The sequence below is a fragment of the Pinus tabuliformis genome, chromosome 3_2 (genome assembly GCF_031772625.1).
Source record: "Pinus tabuliformis cultivar Carrire ecotype Pingquan chromosome 3_2, CPIR1, whole genome shotgun sequence".
Taxonomy (NCBI): domain Eukaryota; kingdom Viridiplantae; phylum Streptophyta; class Pinopsida; order Pinales; family Pinaceae; genus Pinus; species Pinus tabuliformis.
This window is the reverse complement of record NC_142302.1, coordinates 452484527-452511363: the sequence shown is the minus strand read 5'-3', so window position 1 is coordinate 452511363 and position 26837 is coordinate 452484527. Positions and strand designations below refer to the sequence as shown.

The following is a 26837-nucleotide window of genomic DNA, read 5'->3' as shown; positions in this document are numbered from 1 at the left end:
GAATGACGTATGGGATGTTGTGCCGAGACTGAAGGGAAAATTTGTGGTGACTTCAAAATGGCTATTCAAGATCAAACATGGAGTTGATGGAAGTATTGAGAAATATAAGGCAAGGTTTGAGGCCCGAGGATTCTCCCAAAAAGAGGGAGAAAATTACAATGATATATTTGCTCATGTGGCTCAACACACCACCATTCATTCGAAAGTTTCCCTTGCTACAAGTCAAAGATGGACCCTTCATCAGATGGACATGAAGAAAGCATTCCTTCATGGCATGTTACAAGAAGAAGTCTACGCTGAGCAGCCACATGGATTTGAAATAAAGGATCAAAAGACACATGTTTACAGGTTGAAGAAGACATCGTATGGTTTGAAGCAAGCTGGTAGAGCATGGTACGTCTGCATAGATAGTTACTTGATGAAGTTGAGATTCACAAAGAGTAGTGTCGATCCAAACTTGTACTTCAAAGTGAACCAAGGTATGCCTCTCATTTTGGTATTCTATGTTGATGACTTATTCTTGACAGGTGCACACCCTCTCATTCTTGAATGTAAGAGGGAGTTGGCTACTGAATTCGAGATGAAAGATCTTGGTTTAATGCACTATTTTATGGCATTAGAAGTATGGCAAAGACCAAGCGAGATTTTCCTTTCACAATGAAAATATGTTGTGAAACTATTAGAGAGATTTGGCATGGTAGAATGCAAGTCCTTGCCTACACCTATGGAGATGAATTTCAAGAAGCTATGCAGAGAGGCTACCGGACCGGACCTAACAAACCCTTCTGAGTATAGACAACTAGTTTGTGATCTAATGTTTCTTGTGAACACTCGCCCTGACATATGTTTTGCAGTCAACACTTTGAGCCAGTTTATGGTCGAGCCTCACCACGTACATTGGGTTGCTGCCAAGCATGTATTGAGATATCTACATGGGGCTATAAACATTGGACTGAGATACGTTGTTGGATATACAGATGCAAATTGGGCTGGCAGTGTTGTCAATAGGAAGAGTACTTCTGGATGTTGTTTTAGTCTGGGATCCACCATGATATCATGGATGAGTAGGAAGCAGAAGTCTATAGCCCTTACCACAACTGAGGTTGAGTATGTTGCAGCCAACCTAGCAAGTTGTGAAGCAGTTTGGTTGAGGAAGCTCTTTGGAGAGCCATTTGAGAAGGTCGTGGACACGATAGTTATCTATTGCGATAAGAAGAGTGGGATTTGTTTGTCAAAGAATCATGTGTTCCACGACAAGTCCAAGCATATTGAGATCAAATATCATTACATCCTAGACATGGTGCAGAGAGGAGTCGTGAGACTCCTACACATTTCAATAGATGAGCAGACAGCCAATATCCTCACCACGGCTTTGTCAAAAGGGAAGTTCTTGGTCTTTAGAGAGCAGCTTGGACTAGTTGAGATGACCCTTTTGGATAAGGGTCTAAGATGATTAAGAACATTGAGCAATCCTCTTCCCCCATGGTTGAGCTCTCAAGGTGAGGAATGGAGCTAATGAGCTCCGGGGGATGAGGGACCTCTGACCAACAAGGTGTAGAGACCTAAGCCCTCCCCTAGTCATAATATGCCCCAGTTAGCGTCCTACCACTCTATGGGATAACTTCCCCATCTGGCCAATGGGATGAGGGACTTGGGATAGAGTGTGATCCCTACCCCTTGCAGTAGGTGGATCTTTCCCAAGTGTTCTACCATTTGACTCTTTAGGGTTAAGATGGATGATCAGGGATAATAGGGTAGGATTTGATCCTTACCTCCGGTAAGTTTATCTCACCTATTGCCAAGGACTTTGGAATAGAGTGTGATGCCTATGCTTTGGGGTAGGTTTGATCTCGACCATATCTCTAGTTCTGGGTGGTAGCTATGGCTTCTCGATGATGATAATGATGATTCTGGGTGGTAACTTGTTATTTTTTGTAGCATCGGAGGTGTTCTAGTCTCAAAACTTTGTGGAGAGGCTAAAACACGAGTTATCCATGACCCATAGATCGTTTCTAGAAATTCCGCCTAGAAGTGTCTCAATTAGATTATTAGCAAATTTTTAAATATTTCTTCAGTCTAAACTTAGGAAAAGGGATCAATTAATCAGTATTAATTGAGAAAGGTGTGAATCATCTAGAAACTCACACGGATCGACTAGGAAATAATCTTAGCCCTTGATTAAGTTTTAATCTTGGCCATTGGAGTCCCAACAGAAGATTATAAGAAAAAGTCGATGGGTAGATGGAGAACACACACTTCAAACACTTGAGATCTATTTCCTTGGGCAGTTTGATTTTCCAGAGAGCCGGAAGAGTTCGAGCCAGAGAAGGGAAGCAAAGAATGAGAGGGGCAGGGACAGTGACCCGGAGGAAGTTTGTCCATATCTGGAGAGGCAGCAGCAAGTGGCAGAAGTAATCCATGAAGAAGTTGCGCAGGGGCTACGTTGAAGCTTCAGCAGAGCAGTTTGATTTAGCTGGAGAGGAAGTCGATTCAACTTTTAGAGGTCTAGAAAGTATTCATGAGGCCCGGAGAGTCACTTCTAGCAACAAAGATAAGCAAGACGACTTGATCAGAGGCTGAACAGAGCCACACGTGCGAGAGGTAGTGCAAGGACTTCGCAGAGGGCATGCGCAAGGTTTCAGATGGCCATATTTTCTGGAGGAGCTAGTGCCATGATTGCTTGTGGAGTGAGAGAATTTTTCTCTCTAATTACTTTTGTCAAATACTTGTTGATTGGATAGCCAGTTGGGCATCCATAGGTTGTATTCTGAATTTCTCACTGCTGCTTAATAATTAAAACCCTTAGTTGTTGCACCAATTTTCCCAAGTTGGCTTTTTCCAGGGACTTTTGTCCAAAAATAACTATGTCAAATTTATTGAGTGTGTGCCAGTATTTTCTCAGTTTCTAGCACTTTTGTTTTCCACAATATTTTTGTGAAGGTTACAGTGTGATTTATTTGATATTTTCCATGGCAAATAAACTGTAAATTAATTTACAGTTAGAAGAATTTAATCCAGTTGTTGCAATAAGATTTTAGTGTTGAAATTTTCACATGGTATCATAGCGAGATTGATAAGATGGGGAAGCTCAAAAGCAGAAGCAAAAATTCGTTGTTCAGAGGGAGCAGCAGGATGAATTTCTGGGTGTTTCACAGAGCCTAAGCCAAGAAGTACAAATTGTTGGGCAGTTCGATTTTTCAGTGCAAGATTGCAGAAAAAAATCGGCATGCCAGTTCGAGTAATTCCAGCAGGCATAGGGGCAATTGTAGCTCAAATTTTCGCTAAGCAGATTCCTTGTTTCGGCACAGGAGGGTTTGCAGCAATTTGCTAAAGCAGATTCAATGTCAGGTGGAAGAGAAAGTGCACACACAGAGGGAATTTCTCTCAGAGTGTTTCTAGTTTAGAAATCCAAATTTTCTCACTCCGAGAGGGAATGCGAGTAGCAATGCAGGAAGTCGAGCAATAAAGGGAGGAGATTCCTGTTTATTTCTTCAGTATTTGAGTTTCACAAATTTTGTAGCTTTCCAAAGATGTACATACAAGATTGCTAGAGGAGGTCATACGAGTGAGTTAGCCAGAATGGGGATCTAGGCAATAGATCGACTTCCAATTGCCAGAGATAGGTCCCGAAGGAAGTGCAAGTTGTCTAGTACGAGTTGCAAAGCGAAGAAAGGTCCCAATAAGGGACAAGGCTTGAAAGGAGGTAGTGGGGCACCAAATCCAGGTGGAGGAGGAGTATGAGGCTCCAGTGTGCTAGATGGGCAGGGGCCAACGCATTTGCAACAAGGAGATCAATCAGATCAATTCCAGATTATTGCAACAGGACCATCTCTTTTGCTACAAGGGCCCACAGTATATAGTAGCAGACTCAGTGTCAGCAGGCGTTATCAATCATTTAGATGAGAGTTACAAATCTAGTTGCGGTCAGTACACTTGAGACAGTTGCAGAGCTAGATGCAGTAACACAGGCAATGCGAATTGCCCAGTTGCAGTATGCAGGTGCAGTTCTAGCCAGAAGATTCCCAGCACAGAGCTACACAATCTAGTTCCAGTGCAAGAGGACAATCCGAGTTGCCAAGAGGGAGCAGAGAGATTTCCCATAGGGAGATTGAGACTTAATGGGAGTCTAGCTTCAAAGGGAGCAACCCTATGGAAGCTAGTGCTTCAGGATCTTGGGAGATCAGACTCATTATTGTAGTAGTTGTAGGAGTAGTGTTGAGATAGCAACAGAGCAGTAGCAGCAGCAGTATGAGTAGATCAGAGTTCAAAGTTGTAGAGGTTTGCCAGGGTCCATCGAGGTGAGCGTCTAATGGTGTCTCCTCATGGATCATTACCTTGCTACAGGGGCCCACAGCATTCAGTACCAGGATGGATCAGTGCCAGTTGATGCAGTGAGATTCCCGAGTGACCGTTGCAGACTAGTTGCAGTCAGGTGTTGAGGAGCGCAAATGCAATGTTGACAACACAACAGGTGGTTAATTGCAAAGTTAGCAACAACGCAGATTCTTCAATGGACAATGCACAGGCTAGTAGCAATCAAATGCTCAAGAGACAAATGCAGCACAGAGACAATTGATTCAGTATTACGAATTCTTCTTAGTTGCGGTAGTTGTAGGAGAAGCAACAATAGTTGAGAGGGAGTTGCAATGCAGATGCAAAGTTGGCAGTAGCATCAGCAGTGTCAACAGTCGCACAGATGCAGCATTAGAGTTACGCAATAGTTGGTGGGCAGTGGCAAGAGGTCACAATGGCCAGACATCAGCAGCGTGACAGAGAGTGATACAGAGACAGAGTGTTGTAGCAGTAGTGCAGCACTAGAACACCTTCCTCGCTAAGAGGTAGTGTTAGTTTTTGTAGCCTCATAGGTGTTCTACTCTCAAAACTTTGTGGAGAGGCTACAACACAGGAGTTCTCCATAACCCAGAAACCGTTTCTGGAAATTCCACCTAGAAGTGTCTCAATTAGATTATTAGCCTATTTTTTAATATTTCTTAAGTCTAACTTAGGAAAAGGGGTTAATTAATCAGTATTAATTGAGAAAGACGTGAATCATTTAAAAACTCATATGGATCGATTAGGAAATAATCTTAGCCCTTGATTAAATTTTAATGTCAGTCATTGGAGTCCCAACAGAAGATTATAAGAAGTTGATGGGTAAATGGAGAACACACACTTGAGATCGATTTCCTTGGGCAGTTTGATTTTTCAAAGAGCAACAGCAGTTGCCAGAAGAGTTCAAGCTAGAGAAGGGAAGCAGAGATAGAGAGGGGCAGGGATAGTGATCCAGAGGAAGTTTTTCCAAATCCGGAGAGGCAGCAACAAGTGGCAAAAGTAATCCACGTAGAAGCTGCACAAAAGCTTCAGCAAAGCAGTTTGATTTAGCTAGAGAGGAAGTCGATTCAGCTTCCAAAGGCTGGGAAAGTCTTCCAGAGGCTTGAAGATTCACTTCCAGTAGCAAAGACAGGGAGGACGGCTTGATCAGAGGTTGAAAAAAGCCACACATACGAGAGGCAGCGCAAGGACTGCACAGAGGGCTTGTGCAAGGGTTTGGATGGCTAGATTTTCTAGAGGAGCCAATGTCGAGATTGCTTCTGGAGTGAGAGAATTTTTCTCTCTAATTACTTTTGTCAGATACTTGCTAATTGGATAGCCAGTTGGGCATCCATATATTGTATTCACGTGTTCTCAATGTTGCTTAATAATTAAAACCCTCAGTTGATACATCGGTTTTCCCAAGTTGGGTTTTTCCCCAAGACTTTTGTCCAAAAATAACTGTGTCAAACTTATTGTGTGTGCGTCAGTTTCTCAATTTCCAACGCTTTTATTTTCCACGGTATTTTTGTGAAGGTTGCAATGTGATTTATTTAATATTTGTCATAGCAAATAAATTGCTAGTTAATTTATAGTTAGTAGAATTTAATCTAGTTGCTGCAATAGGATTTCAATGTTGAAATTTTCATATAGTTGAGTCTCCCCGATGGTGATAAATTAAGGTGGTAGCTAGAGCTCCCCAGTAGCAATTCTTCCTCTTTAGATTCGAGAATGTTCAGCGTGAGATGAGCAGAGACAGGCAGAGATGAGCATGGATGCATGTGACATGATGCCAAGATACTTATGATGCTACTTGCAGAAGATGGGGTTTGTCAAGAGTGACGCGGATCAGAATCTCTACTATCTGGTCATAAAGAGCGAGCCACTTATATAAGTATTATATGTGGATGATCTCTTCCTGACAGGATCATCCAAACTCATTGAAGACTGCAAGAAGAATCTAGCCATAAAATTCAATATGAAGGATCTGGGACAAATGCACTATTTCCTAGGGTTGGAAGTTTCGCAGCAGAAAGAAGAAATCTTCCTTGGGCAAAGAAGGTATGCTACAGAAATCCTGTAAAGGTTAGGGATGGGAGACTGTAGACCTATGGCTACACCAATGATCACCAACTGGAAGAAGATTGATGCATCAGAAGACAAGGATGTTGATCCCACCCTATACCGACAGCTCATAGGGTCCCTAATGTATCTAGTCAATACCGGGCCAGATAATTGCTACGTTGTCAACACCCTCAGTCAGTTCATGGTGGAACCAAAGAGGGCTCACTAGGCAACAGCCAAGCACATTCTCAAGTATTTACAGGGAACAGTTGATTATGGGCTCTTGTACAACAAGGGGAACGATATCAGGTTGAGTGGATTTACTGATGCAGATTGGGCAACATGCCAGCAAGTTCAGTGGATCGGAAAAGTACCTCTAAGTACTGTTTCAACATTGGATCAGGAATAACCTCCTGGTGCAGTAGGAAACAGAAGTTTGTGGCTCTGAGCTCGTCTGAGGCAGGATATATGGCAGCAAGCACAGCATCATGTAAGGCCATATGGCTTAGAAAATTGTTGGTAAACCTATTCAGAAGAAATATGGAGGCGACCAGGATCATGTGTGATAATCAAAGTTGCATCAAACTCTCTGAGAATCCACTATTTCATGATAGGTCAAAGCATATTGATATCCGGTGTCACTTTGTCAGAGATTGTGTCCAACGAGGCGCTGTACAGTTGAGCTACACTCCTACAAGGGAACAAGTGGCAAATATCCTAACCAAGGCCCTTGGAAAGTCAAAATTTGACTACTTCGGGGAAAAGATGGGGATGGTAAAGAACCCCTTTCAGAAATAGTGTGTTAGCAACACGAATGAAGAGGGAGTTGCAGTGCAGATGCAGTGTTGGGAGAAAGGACCAACAGCAACACAGATGCAGAAGGAGTTGTAGTGCAGATGCAGTGTTGGGAGAAAGGACCAACAGCAGCAGAGATGCAGAGGAAGTTGCAGTGCGGATGCAGTGTTGGGAGAAAGGACTAGCAGCAGCACGGATGCAGGGGGAGTTGTCGTATAGATGCAGCAGTGGCAGTAGTAGAGTCATGGGCAGCAGTACAGGAGGTAACAATGCAGAGGATGTTGGGTAGGAAGGCCTAGCATCAGCACAGGTACTGATGTCGAATGATCAAAGTAATACTCAGTGAGGAGTATTGTTAGAGCACAGTCCTTGCTAAGAGGCAGTGTTGATTTGGGGTAGCATCGGATGTGCTCTAGCCACGAAATTTGGTGGAGACATAAGATCTCCAATACCCAAAAAGGGTTTGGGCAGATTCTAAACAGATCAGGAAATATTAAAATAATTAATATTTTTAATGGAGTCCCTAACTCTAAACTTAGGGAAAATAAAATATTAATGTGTATTAATATGAATTTGTGTTAGAATTTTCCAAAAGACATGGATCAAGCCAAATCTAATCTTAGCCGTTGATTATGGACTTAATCTCGGCCGTTGAGATGTCAACAGAAAAAAGTATAAGAGGAGGCTTGAGGGGCACTTGGAGAATACACTGAGGGAGACCAGTCAGTCCAATTTTTGGAGCGGGGTTTGCTGAGAAATTGAACCAGTGGTCTGGAGAGCAATCAGGAGGCAGCAAGTACGGAATAGAGAGATGGGAGATCAGCGCAAAAGAGGCAAACATAGAGCCAGAGGAAGCCACGCAGAGGCAGCAGAGACTGTGCAGAGCCAAAAGGGCTTGCGTCATCCACGCAGAGGCTGCAGGAGTGACGCAGAAGCCCAGAGAGGCTATGCAGAGCCTCAGTAGGCTGACGCAGAGGGTTTTAGGCTGACGCAGAGGGTTTCAAGTTGTAGCAGAGGTTAGTAGGGCCTACACTGGGTTTAAAAAAGTGTTGGAAGTTTTTCTATCTGTGGGTAAGCCAATTTGGCACCCTGTTGTACAAGAAAATTGTTGAATAATAAAATCCTCCCTTGCTGCACCGGTTTTCCCACATTGGGTTTTTCCGGGGACATTAGTCCAAAATAACTGTGTCAATGTGTACATATGTTTGTTTCTGTATTATGGTGTGATATCTGCAGCAGTATTTATTTTAATGTTTATTGAAGTAATTTCATGAATAACTTATGATGAAATAAGTAGAAAAAGTAAATCAGTTGCTGCAGTGATAGAATTTTCACACCACTGTCCACAAGCCAAATTTCATCATGATTTTCATTGGATCGTATTAGAGCACAAATAAGTGAGTGTTCAGATTCATAATCATATCTCCTATGCCTTCTCTTTGATGATGGCTCATTTAGATCAGCAGTAAATCCATGATGTCTTCTTTTATGATCATCATCCCTTTCACAGTCATCTCTTCGATTCCTTTAAGGACATTGAGCTTGATAGTGACCATAAGCTTGACAACAAAAGCATTGAACATTTGTTAGATCATTTCTATCTCTTTTATCTCTGTTGTCTCTTCTATCTCTTCTATCTCTTCTATTTGGAGAGGGAGGAGGAGGTCTTCTATGAGAGGTAGAATCCTTCCTTGAAGCAAATCTTGGACCTTGTCTTTTACCAGCACTTCTTTGGAATTTGCCAAAATTTGGTTTCTTCTTCTTATTTCCCTTTGCATGAGCTGCAAATGCTTCTATACTTGGATCTTCAATTTCTCCTCTAGAATAGAGTCTTGACTCTTCTTGAGTGCATGTTGCCCATAGCTTGTCAAAGGTTGGAGCATTCTCTCTTGTGCTAATACCTAATGCAAATGAGTCCCAAGATCTAGGGAGACCACCCAAAGCGACAGCTACCAATTCCTTATCAAATACTTCCTCGTCAATGGCTTTGAGTTGGTCTCTAATTTGAGATATCTTGACAAAATATGATGCCACAGTCTCATTCTTTGTCATCTTGATATTACGAAGTTGAACTCTTAGATTGATGGATTGATTCACATTATTAATAGTATACAACCCAATGATAGCATCTTACATAGCCTTAGCACTCTTATGTTCAACAATATAGGGAATCAAATTATCCCTAGCAGAATCCAATAAAATGCTTCTTGCCAAAATATCATCTTCATGATACTTCTTCTTCCCTGCTTGATCAAATGATTCAGTGACTTTACCTGTAACAATTCTCAAGACTTTGTTCCTTTCAAGAATGATCATAACCCTTATCTTCCAAGCTCTATAGTTAGTGGCTCCTTCAAGCTTGCTTTCAATCTTCATAAAGGAGGCATTCATGATGACAATTGTTGATCACAATAAATGACAGAACCCAAAAACTTTTCAATACCTTCAAGTGCTCTTCAAGATGATCTCTCTGCTCTTTTTCTTCACCAAAGCTCTGATACCATGTTGAAATTCTAGTGTAGCTAGGACTAGAATAGTTTTTCACAATTGATAACTACTTCTATTGATGCAATCAGTTCCTTCTTTATACTTTAATCAACAAGTAGCTATACATGAAAAACTTCAACCACTGATTCTTCAATAAGAGCAGTAAATAGAGATCACAATAGACAATGAACAATAGGCAATAGGCAAGAGACAAGAGACACCAAGATTAGGCTCATAGCTATGGCAAAACCCACAAGGGGAAAAACGCAAAAAATATTTCTTTGTGAGAGAGAGATTTTGCCCATCAAAAAGTACATCAACATGTTCCAATAAATCCAAATCACTCTTCAATGAGAAATCACTGTTTGGGTTTGTTGTTGGAGGCCGAAGTTGACTAGGTTTGACCGAGCTGCTTAGAAGAAGAATTCTGCCCTTTTTTACCAGCGTTGACTTTTGTTGAAATTGGCAACTAGGGCCAAACTCCATGTGGGTCAGCTTATTTATGGCAGCTGCTATTTTTATTGGATCCCTCAAATCGAGAGGTGTAGGATTGATCTAAAGATCATCTGATTCCGATAAGTATTCATGGAGTTATGAATTTATTTTGATTATGGAATTATTATCAAGCCGACAAACAACTTGAGTAGGCTCAAAAGCCCAATAGACATGTCTATTCATCATCTACGTTTTAGTATAAATATAGAGGACTTCAAGTCATTTCAACACACACTCGGGATCTCTTCCTCTCTATTGTCTTTGGGTTTTAATTGGAAGAGAAATCCTAAGGGATAACGCTGTCCTAATCCAGAAAGCTAGAAAAGCCGGAAAAGTCGGAACTGTCAGAAAAGCCGGAAAAGCCAAAACTGCGGAAAAAGCCGGAAAAGCTGGAACTGCCAAAAAAGCCGGAAAAGCCGGAATTTTTGAAAAAGCCAGAAAAGCCAAAACTGACGGAACTGCGGGAAAAGCCGAAACTACCGGAAAAGCCGAAACTATTGGAAAAGCCAAAAAAGCCAGAACTGCGAAAAAAAACCGGAAAAGTTGGAACTGCAAAAAAAGCCGGAACTGCCAAAAAAACCAGCACTGTTGGAAAAGCCGGAACTGTCAGAAAAACCGGAACTGCAAAACCCACAAGGGGAAAAACCCAAAAAATCTTTCTTTGTGAGAGAGAGATTTTGCCCATCAAAAAGTACATCAACATGTTCCAATAAATCCAAATCACTCTTCAATGAGAAATCGTTGTTTGGGTTTGTTGTTGGAGGCCGAAGTTGACTGGGTTTGACCGAGCTGCTTAGAAGAAGAATTCTGCCCTTTTTTACCAGCGTTGACTTTTCTGGTTAGGGCTTTACTGCTGCTGCCATAAATTATCAGATTTGTAAATTTCTATTATCTCTCTCTGCTGAACTATTGAAGAATATAAAAAGAATTGATCAAGGGTTTGTCGCTGGTTAGTGCTACATCTTATGTCCTCTTGTCTTGGCTTGTCTTCTACGGTTTATGTTTATGTTCTATCAGCATTTTACTATCATGCTGATGTGATTGCTAAACTGGATATTGATATTGGGCTAATAAAGAAATTGAAGTAAATTGCTCTTAACCATAGAACATACCAAAAATTGACAGAAAATGACCTGCGCCAAGTCTCGCAGCCTGGTTGGAAGAAGTTTTGGCTCAAGGTGCAGCCAAAGTGACAGAAAGTACCCCACCACCTCACGCACAGGATATAATCGAAACATCTCCGCTTATTTCGTCTTTATTTTATCACTCTGGTCTCTAAGCAAGTCCTTGGGAGGCACGATATGTCCACTGTCCATACGGTGTGATGAGATGGACATTCTGTGTGCCGGGTATTTTGAATTGTCTCGAAAACATTAAAGTTTTCTGGCATTGTAACCTCTATTATCTCTAGTTGGGACGCGGTTTTGTTTAAGATTAGAGAATATTAATGTTCATGTCAGGTTTACTCAAGGACTGAACTGCGTTAAGTCATGGAGATCAAAAACCAATTTGATCCTGGAATTGCTCTGTAAGTTTGCCACCTTCAGATATTATTCGAATGGTTGAATTTATTTTCAGCAAAAACATAGATGCATAGATTGCATTTTCATCTCCAAACTTGCATGAAATTCCATGAACGCGGCTTCAAGTTTGAACCAGTACAAAGAAAAACGGGTCTCACCTTATTCCACGTCTTTGGAGCCTTCCACCTCTTTGGAGCCATGTGAAGAAGGCTTTAGGGTCCTTTTGGCGCGCAAGATTCCTTTCCAGCCCACTCACTCGCCGCATTTAAATATCTCTGCCTCCTTTTGAACTCACCGGAGGAAATTGCATTACCATTAGGACGCCCCACTCCACATTGCAAGGTAAGTTCTCACCCGTAAGTTACATATTTATAGACAGGTGGAAAGGAGAGAGGCTGGTTTTATATATTATTTTTATTTTCAGGTGGTTTTATAGATTATTTTTACTTTCGTTGAAGATAAATATCATTCATTTTAGTTGGGATTTTGGGTTTTTGTTATTTCTTTATTGAAATTGATCATTAATGGTTTTGGCTTTTTGTTATTTCTCTATTGAAATTGATCATTAATATTAGATTATTTTAAAAAATAAATATTTATTTTTCAATATTATTTAAAAATAAATTTTTTAAACATTTGATAAGATTATAATTTAAAGGTTTTATTACATTTTTTTCACAATATAATGCTATATGGATAACTACGTCACGTATTTGGTGCTATAAAGTAGCAATATTCATATTTGATTTTTGTTTTGTGGTGATTTTTTATTTTTATGTTTTGCAGTAAAACCATCCAAAAATAAAATCATGGAAAATAGCTCATACTCAGGTAAATAGCATATACTTATTAGTAGTTAAGATGTGAAATTGGTTGTAAAGAAGATTGGGAAGAAAGAACTTGTATTTTTTGCAACATAGAGTGGTAGAACCAGAAGGGCATTTTATCAAAGAATGTGTAACATATGAAGATATTCATGATCAATTTGATAACAACCTGAAGGTTAGATTGGGAAGAAAGAACTTGCATAGTTTGCAGCAAAGAGTGGTAGACCCAAAAGGGCATTTTATCAAAGAATGTGCAGCATATGAAGATATTCATAATCAGTTTGATAAGAACCTAAAGGTTAGATTGGGAAGAAAGAACTTGCATTTTTTGCAGCAAAGAGTGGTAGAACCAAAAGGGCATTTTATCAAAGAATGTGCAACATATGAAGATAGATTAGATTGGGAAGAAAGAACTTGCATTATTTGCAACATAGAGTGGTAGAACCAGAAGGCCATTTTATCAAAGAATGTGCAACATATGAAGATATTCATGATCAGTTTGATAACAACCTAAAGGTGAACAATATCAGCCAACTTTTTGAGGGGGCAAGACTTCACAAAATATGGAGTTCCTTACTCAAGATTCATAATAGGAGAGACAACATGAAAAAGAATAGGGATAGGATTTAAGTTGTTATTGGGTGTCCCTTAAACTGTGAAGTCTGGTGGACATCATTAAAAATGTATTCATTCATTCACCACTTATGTGGGAGTAAAATTGTAAATGTGTAGACTTACAAGTGGTTACTACCCACATAATTTATGCAATTCCCTTAGCAAGAAATAAATTTATCCACTTTACATCACAATTTCTTATTTCCTAACAAAGCTAGACTATAGGGTTAGATTTTCCTATTACCACTATTAATTTGGCATTGACCAAGTATGCTATAATTTTGTATGCAAGTTATTTCCAGAGCATAATTTTTAACTTGAGTGACAGAGACTAAGCTTCCCTACAACATTTATTCAACTTGTAGTTTTGTTGTTTTTTTTTTGAAAATGGAGTTTAATTTATTCTTATTTTTTAATTGGTAATATTTGTTCAATTTATATTAAACTTTATGCATAAAATAATATGTATATTAATTATTTAATACACTCTTACCCTTTAATTATTAATTATTAAAGGGTGGCTGAAGTGGGACAATCTGTAGGCTTGATAGACAAGTTGAAACAACTTACTCCTAGAGTGTAGGCATAGCATCAAGCAACCAAGCTTTATAATATGCCTTATTCCATGGTATTTGATTAATCAAAAACCTCCCAACTCACACACTAATTATAGTCGGGGACTCAAACAATATCATTTACTTAGCAATAGACCACAAGATCTAAAGCTACAACTAATATACAAGAGAAGCAAGTCAAGGCTTAGCTCAATCCTAGAACATAAGGCAATCCATGTTCTACACGAACTAAACTCAGAGGTAAATGCTTTGGAAAATCTAGCCACAAAGTGACCCCATAAACCTTGAGGATATAGGAACCACACATCCATGCCCAATTCCATGATGTATGAAATGGATGCATGTGGTTTCAAGCTAACATGCAAAGTGTGCAATCTAGATAAGAGGTGGAACAAATTCCCGGTATATGGAATGATTACACAACATTTAAGGATGGTTAGTGGAATGACCCTATAGCTTTTAAGGAAGGCTAAGTTGGGTGATACTCCATCCCTCATCACCAATATGGAGTGTAGTGATAACTCTATATAAATGTTGGCACAAGTGATATGCCCTCTTGAGCATGGGAGGTTCACAACTCTGAGTTTGGAGTAAAGGGGATACATCATCTCACATTCATGCAAATTGTTGGGAGTGCGCAATGCACTCATGCGAATGGGTTGTCATTTCGTTATAGTAGGCAGAGGTGGCAAAGGTATTACTATGGTTTTGGCATTTGTCTTCCATCCTAGTTGCCTTCCGTGGTTTTATTTCAATGGAGTTCATCTACAAAGTTAATGGGACAAAAAAGGAAACTATGTGGTAGAAAACACAATCCCCCATTCAATGTTTACAAGAGAAGGTGGTAGTGACACACTAATTTCAATCTCATTGACTACATGCACTATTCAGCATGACAACACATGACAAGAAGTAATCAAAACTCGTGTCAGCAAGTGAAGAGTACATGGTGGAGCTACAACAATAATTCATGGCCCTCCAACTAAGAACTGACCAGCTAATATCGAAACTAATGACCACCATGGAGATCACCATAAAGCACGAAACCCTGATATAAAAATAGGACGATGATATTGACAATCTTAGAAGACAAATGGCAGAGTCACGTCCCTCCATCTCAACAACAGGTTCAAAGTCATCAACAATTGAGTCTTATCTTCCCCTTTGGTTTCCTTTGTTCTAAATGTTCCAGCTCCTAAAGCAATTCTAGATGAGGAAGAAGCATCCTTTAGTAGGAAGGTAGATTAGCAAGCTCTTATGAAAACAAAGTGTTGTAAGATTGGAGAGATTTTCTTCAGAGAAATTACATTTAGACCTCCATGTAATTTTTGTTTATTTATATTGGTAAGTGTCCAAGCTAAAATAAAATCATTACTAAGAAGGGTCTATAAAAGTATAGTTTTGAAGAATCTACTTTTTAAACCGTTTTGTACAAACACAATCTCCTTTTGCAAATAAATCTAATATATATATATATATATATATATATAAAGTTTGAAATAAAGTGATTCAAACTTATTGTAAGAGATTTGAGGTTTGGGATTATATGTATTTGTTATATGTTTTGTTGAAATTTTTGGTTAGTTTCTCAAAGTAATTATCTTTATAACATGTCATACTATATCACTTAGTTATATATTTGTAATGATGCTTCCAAAATATATGTGAAAAGAACCAATAAATGTGAAGAAATATTTGTAAAAAAATTCACTCAAAAGGCATAATTTATTCTTTCAAAAAGTTAGAAAAAAGATTTATTTTTACTCTTTTTTTATAGTATTTTTCATAAGAAATATTTGTATATTTCATATGAGGAATATACATGGCTCGGATTGTGTAGAGAATAAAACTCAAAGTCATTAAAAGAAATACTCATCACATCCAAGGTTTGGACCTAATTATGAAGGATAACTACATTTTTATCTTATTATTAATTATCATAAAATAATAATAATAATTTATTTTTTTTAATTACAACTTTTAGTTTTTTTCAATATTAAATTATAAAAAATATTTACATAAAACTACATAATAGATATAATTTTTCTCAATACAATTATTACTATTTCTGTTATATGTGTGTGTGTTTGAGGGAGGGGGTACTAGCTATATATCTTCTCACATAAATAGTAATGATGATGAGGATTATTTACATTCATTGAAATTATAATTGGTTTATTGAACTAAAGGTAAAAGATTACCTAATTTTATTTAAAATCCTATTTATGTGCTTAAAAGGCATTAAGAAAAGTGTTTCAAGATTACCATGGTTTCAATGATTTTGGAAGTTAAGAAGGTCAGTATTGTAAAATATATCTTCAAATTGAGTTTTAATTTGGGTGTATGCAAGGCACTATAAGAGAAAAAGTCTTTCATCTTCAACACTCTTAGTGTCACAAAGATGGCATATTATTACATCTCGCGTTGTTTTGGAAATTGTCCAACACTAACTCATAGGAGTTGGTATGTATTTTAGAATGTTGATTTTATTCATTGTGTTAGTGGCCTAAGGGATATTTTCTTAATCTTCTAAATTAAGGTTAACCACCTCCTTGTGATGTCTTAAGTTAATTTTATTTTCTAAGTATTTATCACACCACAAATTCTCTTTAAATTTAGATGTAATAATATTTTCAATATCATCGATATCCTTACTTCTCCAAACACAATACCATATAACTATTAATATAATATATATTCAAATATCTTCGTATGGGGTGACGATCGAGAATGAGTGAGGAGGACAGGGGGGAGGGTGAGCTACCACCACCCTCTTGTAGCATTTTTTGGTTTTGATAAGATAGAATAAATTAGTGAAAAAAAAAATGTTAAGTTAGGGTATGGACATAACAATATTGAATAAAATGTTTTTGAAAATATCTTGATGATGATGTCCATATCAAAGGAAATGTTAGGTTAGATGTCCTAAAAAAATCAAGACAAAAAGAAAATGTTAGGTTAGAAAGAAAAGAAAACAAATAAACTCTAAAAGTGAGCAAGTCTAAATGCCACTACTATTTTTTCCACAAAATAATGGTTGTGTGCAGCTTTTCATAAATGCCACAACCCATGACAGTCAAATAGTTTAATCTTGACTACTTCATGCTTTAAATTTGGAGTTATAATTAGAGAATAAAGATCTGGCCAAACTGTTTAATCTTGGCAGATCAGTAGTTAGGTAGAGAATAATAAAGTGTTCATCAGTTTAATTTGAGCCCTTGGATGTTATAAGGTTATAATTAGATAGTTTGTTCTAAAAAGAAAGGAAAGGGGTTTGCTAGCTTAAATGCACCCATTAAGTGAAGAAAAAATGATAGGATAAGCAAAGGGTAAGTAGAAGAAAGGTTGCATAAGTATGATGATTGATTGGACAAAATGTACATTTATCATGTTTTACCATATGTTCTATGTCCATGAGGCAATTACAGAAAGCAAATGAAGGTCTACAAGATCAATTAATTAACTTTCCTCATCCCCATTCGTCCCTATATTTACTAATTTCCCCTTCCCACCTTCATACAGTTAATATTCATTCATTTTCCATAAAAAAACCCCTTTTCCTAAGGTTAAAATCCTTTTTGCCTAAGAAAAGTGAAAACCTCATGTTAAATCCCCTTTTACCCAAAAAACCCACAAACAGATGTTTAGCCTAAGTATTGATGTATATATGTGAAAAGCAAATAACTAACGAAAAGGCATTATACTTAGTGTATTTCCCCTTTCCGCTCATGTTTTCATATTAACGCTAACTTAGAGTATTAAACCCCTAAAAGTCCTTTCTCGTATATTATTAACTCCCTTTATTAAATATCCTGAAACCATTAGTTTTATTATAAAACTATGTATTCCATAAAATATCGCATATCGACGGATCGCAAACCTTTCAACATGCATGCACTCTCCTCCACATTGCGATATGTGATGCGCGATGGACCCGGACCCGACGCAAATATATTTCATAATCCATTGCCATTTCGCATCCGCCCCTCATCGCAAGTCCCAGCTGAAACATACACCCTCCGCCATTGCGATCTCCGATATGCGATGGGAACCCGGACCCGACGCAGTATTATCCATGATTTATTTTCCACATCGCGTCTGGCCCCTATCACATTCCTTTGCGATGGGCCTTCCTTCGCTAAACTGCGATTGTGATATGCGATGAACCCGGACCCGACGTCATTTATCCGTCCAAATTCATACTATTTCAAGTCCGCCATACCGTGTTTTGCGAAGGATTTCTTTGTTAAAATGTTTTTATGATTTAAATGAAGAACCAACCTAAACCTCTATTTAACCATAAAACCCCGCTATTCTCAGTTTTTAAACCATAATAAAGCCATACCGCCATGGTTAATTGTTGGGCCCCATTGCTTTTTCCTCTTACCTCCGCGTTGCTCTTTCGCTCCACCACTATCCGATCAAATGCATTCAAATCCAATGACCCTCAGCGATTTTGGGTTGGCTCTCTGTTTGAGCATTACCCGCCCGAAAAAGCAGTATTCCATCGACCTCCCCTTTGCTACGTGTCAGGCTTTAAATTATATCGGGTGACCCGTCCCAAAAACTGGCCGCACCTCATAAGCGGTGAGATGAAAACCAAAACCAACTCCCGCATAATGAAAAAATGGCCACTGTTCACTTTGCGCCATATTTCAAAAAGTAAACTATTTTTCCGTTTAAACGTAAAAATCACCATCTTGCTTTGTTTCGCCCGTTTACACAATGAAACCTCCATAAGCCTCTGCGACCAATAAAACCATTGTTTTACCTTCCGATACGCTCTGAACTCCTTCCAATATTCTTTCGAGCTCAACAAAGCCATTGATGACCTTCTCTGTCTCCTATGTTTTTCTTAACAATTTCTTTGTTTTGCAGGTAAAAACTCCTGTTCTAGGCTTACAAAGAGAAAAGTCTGCGTGCAATTAGAAGACAAATATGAAGATCATATCAAATCACTTTACCCTTAAACATAAATCTAAAACGATTTACTGTTGAAAAACATAGTAAAAACCTGAAATGCACAGTAAAGGTAAAAATAACATAGTAAAGGCTACTTAGCAAGGTCAAAGGATATTCACAGAGTTTAAAGAGTATTAGATGAAAGATCAAATGAAGGAATCAACCAACGTAAAGGATACAAACAATCAAGTAACTTAAAGGGAAAAATATCAAATAACAAAGCCACCATAACCTAAATAAAAGGGATAGCAAGAATCAGTTCAATAGTTGCCCCTATCTTTTTGTATGAAGATCTTTCCTTTCCTAGAATAAATCTTAATCAGTTTTAGGATATTTTCTTAGTTTCATTATTGTATAAATAACTCTCTTCTCGAGTTGTTAAGGGTTCAAGGTTCATTGTTCATTGCTTGTTAAGTAGTGACTGTTCATTCTACTTTGAACCTGGTTGCACCTTTGAAGGAAGCTTTTCTAGACACTTGATGTACTCAGTCTTTCTAGAACCTTAATACAAAGCAGAGGATTTTGAATTTGGTTTTACACAGTTTGTGTTATCCTGTAAGTTTTTCCAGTTATCAATCATTATGTTTTTCTTCATATGCTTATGACTTATAGAGATATCTAGGTAGGAATAATTATGTCTCAATTTATTCCTATAAACTCCTAAAGTGATCATCTATTAAGAGAATGGATTAATGAATTGTATGTTTAGCTAATCCCCTCTAATCAATAAATCATCAGTGTCTTTTGTAAGCTTAAGTATATTGCCTTGAATCTTTGGAACGTAGTTTAGAAGGTTTTCATACTTATGATTGTTTTGTTTTACAGTCTGGAAACTGTGATAATCATATTATTTTTTGTCTTCTTCTCACCACTATTTGATCTATATCACTGTGTTAAGCTTTATAGCAGCCCTTTACTGAGATATTAATATTATCAAAAGGATTGAGTATCTCAATTCTACATTTTCCTTCATTCATTGGTCTTCCAAAACTAAAACCAAAAACCCCAAAATAATTATTTTAGATGCTCTGGCATTGGTAGCTAACCTACTACTATTTCAGAGGTACTACATCAAACTGGGGCCGTTGTCGGGGATTCGAATTTCTTTTAAGTTTCCCTTGGGACAACAATATTCATTCATTCTTTTCCTTTAAGGTGATTAAAGGGTTTAGAAAGGTTAAAATCATTCACCTAAGCGACTCCACACTCCCAAGCTGGCACCTTTTAAACATACCAAATCTCGTTCAAAAACTGACATAGTTAGTCCTCTGTCAGATCCTGAAAGGATTATGAGAAAAACCACACCAACCATATTCTTCTTCCTCTTCAGTCCTACAGTCTGAAGAATTAGAATCATTTGAACCCTATAGTAATATCCCATCTGATCCTGATTACTCCCATTTATCACCTAGGGTTGCTGAACTTCTAGATAAAGGAGTTGATTTTAAGTCAGCCTACCTTATTCATTCATTATAATCTCATCCAATACCCACACTACCACCAGGATCACCTAAAACTGAATCTGATTTGGGTGTTAATCTACCAAAATATAAACCCACAGATTTCATATCCCCTACCACCTATCATTTTCCTTCCATTTTTGACCGACCTGAAGCTTCTTCTTCTGAAAAACCTGAGGAGACCTTCTCTATATATTCCAATCCTCTCTTTGAAACAAAAGAAGGTATTCCTTTACAGGTCCCAAAGTTAGTTCTTAAGACTCCTTTGAAGTCTTTCAGGAGATCTCCTCCTCCTTCACCTCCAACTAGTTCATCAACCCCTGAATCACCATCTTCTTCCTCTACTTCTTCTTCATCCTCTACATCCACACAAACACCACATACTCCACCTGGACAACCTCATACACCTCAAGCACCTCATACACCACCTGCTGTCATGGCTTTCTGACCTATTGTACAGGCTAGATATGCTGCCTTAGTCTTACCTAATAACCTTGATGCATTCCCAACTGGATACTTAAAATACCTTCCCAAGTACAATGGAGAAACTGGTCCCTCGGCTGAGGACCATCTTCAAGCTTTCCTAGACTTTGCAGACAACATGAATATTGAACAAGAAAACGTTTATATGAGATTGTTTGTATAGTCACTTGAAGGAAATGTGAGGATTTGGTTTAGGCAGTTACCAACAGCTTCCATTAGAAATTGGGAAGAGCTTACAACCATATTTAAAAATCAATGGGGTGTGAAAAAGGATCCTCGTTACTTCCTCATAGAATTTGAAGAGCTTAAAAGGAACTTCGGTGAACCAGTATCAGATTTTATCAAAAGATTCAATAAACTCTATCTCAAAATGCTTGCTGATTGTAAGCCCCCTGTAGCAGCAGCCAAGTCTAGATTTTCTAAAGCTTTTGATGATGACTTTGTTGTTATGCTACGAGAGAGAACTTCAAGAACTCTTGAAGATATGAAAACAAACGCTATAGAAGTAGAAGAAAATAGGGCAGCCTCAACTTATTTAAAAATTAAGGAAGAAAAAGCCCAAAGAAAACTCAAATATGTTCAAGAAGCCTCTAGTTTCTCTAAGACTAAACCAGAAGACTCAAAAATAGATGAAATAACATCTCTTCTTAGAAATCGACCAAATAGGATTTCAAAGATTGAGACCCAACCTAGGACAATACAATAAACAATTACTAGACCCCAAAACCAAAATCAAGGTCAGTATAAAAGAAATCCACCATTACAAATTCTTCAGAGACCTAGCAATGATCAATAGGTTCCTACTCCTCTATTGATAGATGACCAACAACCTGATGATAATACTATGACAATTACTGAAGATATTAATAGTATGGATTCTTCTTCCAATCAAACAGTCATCATTCCTCTCTCACAACAAAATCAGGTTCAAGAAGATCAGGAAGCTTCACTAGTCTCTAAATATCACTCTTTCTCTAAATTTTTAATTGTAGAGTTAAATAAGAGGTATGATATTAAGCCTAGGCCTGGTCCTGAGAGACCTCCAAAAGAAACTCCAATAATTGAACCATGTACCAAAACTGTTGAAGCTCAAACAACTCTTATTCAGCCCTTAGATCAGTCAATTGATACTACCCAAACTGGTAAAAACATTTTGACTACATTTAATGTTGAAAAAGAATTAGAGAGGGTTAAGATCCCAATTCCATTGTCAGAACTTTCTAAAAACCCTGGTTACAAAAGCCAAGTCACAAAATGGATACAAAATACCTCGGTTGATGCTGAAGGTGATGTCATAAGTCTGCAAGATGAAAAACCAACAGTAGTTTTTGGCCCTAGTTCAGACATGATAGATGAGATAGTGCCTCCTTTCTATGTAACTCTTAAAACAAATGATTCCATGTTGTATAATTGTATGCTTGATTCAGGAGCATCACACAACCTTATGCCAAAATCTATCATGGACCATTTGAAACTCGACATAACTAGATCCTACCATGACCTGTACACCTTTGATTCTAAAAGGGTGCCCTGTTTGGGATTGATCAAGGATCTAGTGGTTACCCTTGCCCAAATTCCAATGAAAAGTGTAGTACTTGATATTGTTGTCATAGATATCCCTCCCAAGTTTGGAATGCTCCTTTCTAGGTCTTGTTGTGCCAAATTAGGGGGAACTCTACAGATGGATATGTCATATGCTACTATTCCTATTTATGGAGGAGAACAATTAAGATTGTATAGAGAGGTAAGATTTGTACATATTGTTTGTAAGAATAACCAACCAGGGAACCATCCAATCTATGCAATAGATCAATACTTTGGTTGTTTTCAACTCACTTCAAACCAACGTAAAACTCAAGTCAAAATTGAAGAGGTAGTTGAAAGTCCTGAACCAAACCAAACTGATATTTGGAAACTGTTCTTTGACAATTCTTGCACGAAAGATGGGACAGTGGCTATAGTAGTTTTAATTTCACCTAAAAAAGAAAATATAACCCAATCATGTAAATTAGACTTTGAAGTTACAAATAATGTGGCTGAATATGAAGCTTTCCTTTTAGGATTGCAATTAGCCAAAAGCTTAAAAGTTCAAAACTTAAGTGTGTTTACTGATTCAGAACTTATTGTTAAGCAAGTAAGAAATGTTTGCGAGACCAAGCACCCTAGACTTAGGTCATACCGAAATGAAGGATGGGATTCAATTGAAAACTTCTTTGATGTTTTTAATTTGACTCATGTTCCGAGAGATCATAATATTCATGCAGATGCCTTAGTTGTCTCTGCTAGCTCTTTTAAAATTCCTGATCATACTAATGTACTCTATCAGATACAAGTAAAATATAGGCCATCTATCCCAGATAATCTGAAACATTGGCAAATATTCGAAGATGATGAACATTTGAAATCATTTATGCAGGTAATAGATGATTTTTCATTTCTACAAATTGATGAATATAGAACTGAAATAAATGAAAATGCAAACGGAAATGATACTTCAGATTTTAAAACCCAAATTGCTAATCATGACATTATTCAATTATCTAATAATTTTATTCCAAAAGGACTCATTCCTTTAGAAAAATTGTTTGATCAAAATGATGTCCTCTGAAACCCTCAGTCCATTTCTTCAGAAGATGACATAGAAGAGATTAACATTGGAACTGATGAAGATATCAAAAACATCAAAATATGTGCATCTCTAGACCCTGAGATCAAAGCTCAATATCTTAAGTTACTGCAAAATTATAAGGATGTTTTTGCTTGGACTTATGCTGATCTAAAGACCTATGATACTTCATTAATATAGTATAAGATTCCTTTGAAGCCAGAAGCAAAACCTTATCAACAGAAATTTGGAAGGATAAATCCAGCCCTTCTACCAACCGTAGAAAGGGAGATTAAGAAAATGCTAGATGCTCAGATCATCCTCCCTCTTAGATATTCTAATTGGGTTGCAAATGTAGTTCCTGTTAGAAAGAAAAATGGAGAAATAAGACTCTATGTGGATTTTAGAAATTTGAACAAGGCATCATTAAAAGATAACTATCCTTTGCCCAAAATGGATCAGTTACTTCAAATGGTTTCAAGAGCACAAAGACTTTCTATGCTTGATGGTTTTTCAGGTTACAATCAAGTGAATGTTGATACAGCAGACAAAGAGAAGACAACCTTTACTACACCCTGGGGTACATTCATGTACTCTAGGATGCCATTTGGCTTAACCAATGCTGGAGCAACGTTTCAGAGAGCTATGGATATAGCTTTTATGGGTTAGGTAAATAAATTTGCGTTTATTCATCTTGATGACATAACTTTTTTTTTCTAAATCTGATCAGAAACATCTAAATCACTTGATGAAGGTTTTTGACAGGTGTAGAAAATTTGGAATATCATTGAACCCTAAGAAGTCCTTGTTTGTTGTGAAAGAAGGAAAATTGTTGGGCCATATAATTTCAATGGAGGGAGTAGTAATTGACCCCAAACGAGTATCTGCCATTGAAACATTGACCTTGCCTAGAAACAAGAAGGAGATTCAAGCTTTTCTAAGCAAGATTAATTTTCTAAGGAGATTTATTCCAAATTATGCAGAGATTGTAAAAGATATAACTGACATGCTCCGAAAGGACCATGAAGTCAAATGCACTGCCTCTTCTAGGCATGCATTTGAACAAATAAAAAAGGCTATCTCTGAAGCTCCCACCTTAGCCAACCCTGATTATACTAAGCCATTTAGTATTTTCTCTTTTGCCTCTGAAACAACCCTTGCTGCCGCTCTATTACAGAAAAATGAAGATTCCCATGACCAACCCATAGCCTTTTTCAGCAAGGTTATGAGATATGCTGAGCTTAAGTATGACATCATTGAGAAGCAAGCCTATGCCCTCATTCAAGCCCTGAAATCATTCAGAATGTATGTCTTACATTCACCTATTATTGCTTATGTCCCTAATAGTGTTGTGAAAATTGTCCTAACCCAACCAGACACTAATGGGAAAAGAGGTAGATGGATCACTCAAATTCTGGAGTTTGATCTAACTATCAAGACTACCAAGCTAGTAAAAGGTCAAGGATTAGCCAAGCTTCTAGCTGATTCCAACTGCTAAGTAATTGGAATCAATTCTGTTTTAGAAATACAAGGGAATAATACACAAGAACCTTTTGTCCTTGCAGAAGGGGAGAATCCACAAGAACCTTCCCTTCATCCTAAAGAAAAGAACCCACAAGAACCTCTACCTTCAGAGCAAAACAGTCCTATACACATTGATGAAAAATTCTTATTGTCAAACTGGTATCAAGATATTGTAAATTTATTGATCCATTTTGAGTGTCGAGCATCATTATCCAAAACCCAGTGTAAAACCCTTAAATTAAAATCAGTTAAGTACTACATTATAAATGCAAATTTACACTGAAAAGATCCACCGAATATTTTGTTATTATGTTTAACAGAAACAGAAACTGAAGGAATCATTGATAAATTTCATGCAGGATTTTGTGGGGGACATTATGCTTGGAGAGCAACAACATACAAGATTCTGAGGGGAAGATTTTATTGGCCCACATTGTTCTTACAAGTAGGAGCAAAGGTCAGAGGTTGTGTTCCTTGTCAAATGCTTGCTGGTAAACAAAAAATAGCAGCTCTTCCACTTGTTCCATCAATAGTTTCAGTGCATTTTTTTCAATGGGGATTAGATTTTGTTCGAGAGATTCACCCCACTTCAAGTAATCAGCATAGATGGATCCTCACTGCAACAGACTACTTTACTAAATGGGTGGAAGGAATTCCGGTAAAAAATGCCACTGATTCAGTAGTAATTAAGTTTATTGGGGGAATATCTTATCTAGATTTGGTTGCCCAACTCAAATTGTCAATGATAATGCAGCAACATTTTCTAGCGTTAAAATGATTGACTTTTGCCAGAAATATCAGATTCTGTTACATCATTCAACTCCATACTACCCTCAAGGTAATGGCCTTGTAGAGTCATCAAAAAAAAGTTTGGTAAAGGTAATAAAAAAGACTCTAGCTTATCATAAAAAGAGTTGGGATTCACATTTGATTTATGCAATATGGGCAAACAAAATTACTCCAAAGAGATCAACTGGAAAATTTTCATTTCAATTAGTCTATGGGAAAGATGCAATCTTCCGTACCAATTTGGCCTTCCCTATTTGAAAATTCCTGCAGGATTCAACAGATGAACCTGATGATTTTTCAAGAAGAATAAATCAGATTATTGAACTTAATGAAAACAAAGATGAAGTTCAACACAAATTAAAGAAATATCATAATAAGATGAAGGCCCTGTTTGACAGAAGAGCTAGGGAAAGGGACTTTAAGGAAGGTGATCTAGTTCTAAGATGGGATGCCAGGAGATAAGAGAAAGGAAAGCATGGCAAATTTGAAAATCTATGGTTTGGACCTTTAGCAATTGCTAAAGTGAAGGGTATAAACACTTTTGTGCTGCAGAATCGTGAGGGGCTATATTCCACTTATCTTGTAAATGGAAGGTTTCTCAAACATTACATTCAGTACTAAGAAGTTGAAATAGTTTTCATTGTAAACACTCCGGTTTTATTTTACTTTTCAAGATGTCAGTGTGATCTTTCTTACAGCAAGGACTCCATAGCCCGAGGAGAAGGCACATGGATCTGCAGGTTCTCTACATTCTACAGGAGAAAGCAATCCCCAGATGGAGCTAATGTTGTAGCGTATTTTGGTTTTGATAAGATAGAATAAATTAGTCAAAAAAAATAAAAAATAAAAAATAATAATATTTTGAAAAAATATTAAGTTAGGATATGGACATAACAATATTGAATAAAATGTTTTTGAAAATATCTTGATGATGATGTCCATATCAAAGAAAATGTTAGGTTAGATGTCCTAAAAAAATCAAGACAAAAAGAAAATGTTAGGTTAGAAAGAAAAGAAAACAAATAAACTCTGAAAGTGAGCAAGTCTAAATGTCACTACTATTTTTTCCGCAAAATAATGGTTGTGTGTAGCTTTTCATAAATGCCACAACCCATGACAGTCAAATAGTTTAATATTGACTGCTTCATGCTTTAAATTTGATGTTATAATTAGAGAATAAAGATCTGGCCAAACTGTTTAATCTTGGCAGATCAGTAGTTAGGTAGAGAATAATAATATGCTCATCAGTTTAATATGAGCCCTTGGATGTTATAAGGTTAGAATTAGATAGTTTGTTTTAAAAAGAAAGGAAAAGGGTTTGC

The 26837-nt window shown here is 37.5% G+C and overlaps 1 protein-coding gene across 3 annotated transcripts in view; it reads right to left on the bottom strand.

Moving 5' to 3' along the window:
• Positions 1 to 12035, bottom strand: part of LOC149181251 (ATP-dependent DNA helicase 2 subunit KU80-like) — a 277596-nt gene extending 265561 nt beyond the window's left edge. For all 3 annotated transcript variants that reach the window (XM_089416527.1, XM_089416529.1, XM_089416528.1), the window contains exon 1: positions 11834 to 12035. In XM_089416527.1, coding sequence (XP_089272653.1) covers positions 11834 to 11875 — 42 coding nt within the window. In that variant the 5' untranslated portion in view covers positions 11876 to 12035. The remainder of the gene's footprint in view (positions 1 to 11833) is intronic.
• Between the last annotated feature and the right edge of the window lie 14802 nt (positions 12036 to 26837).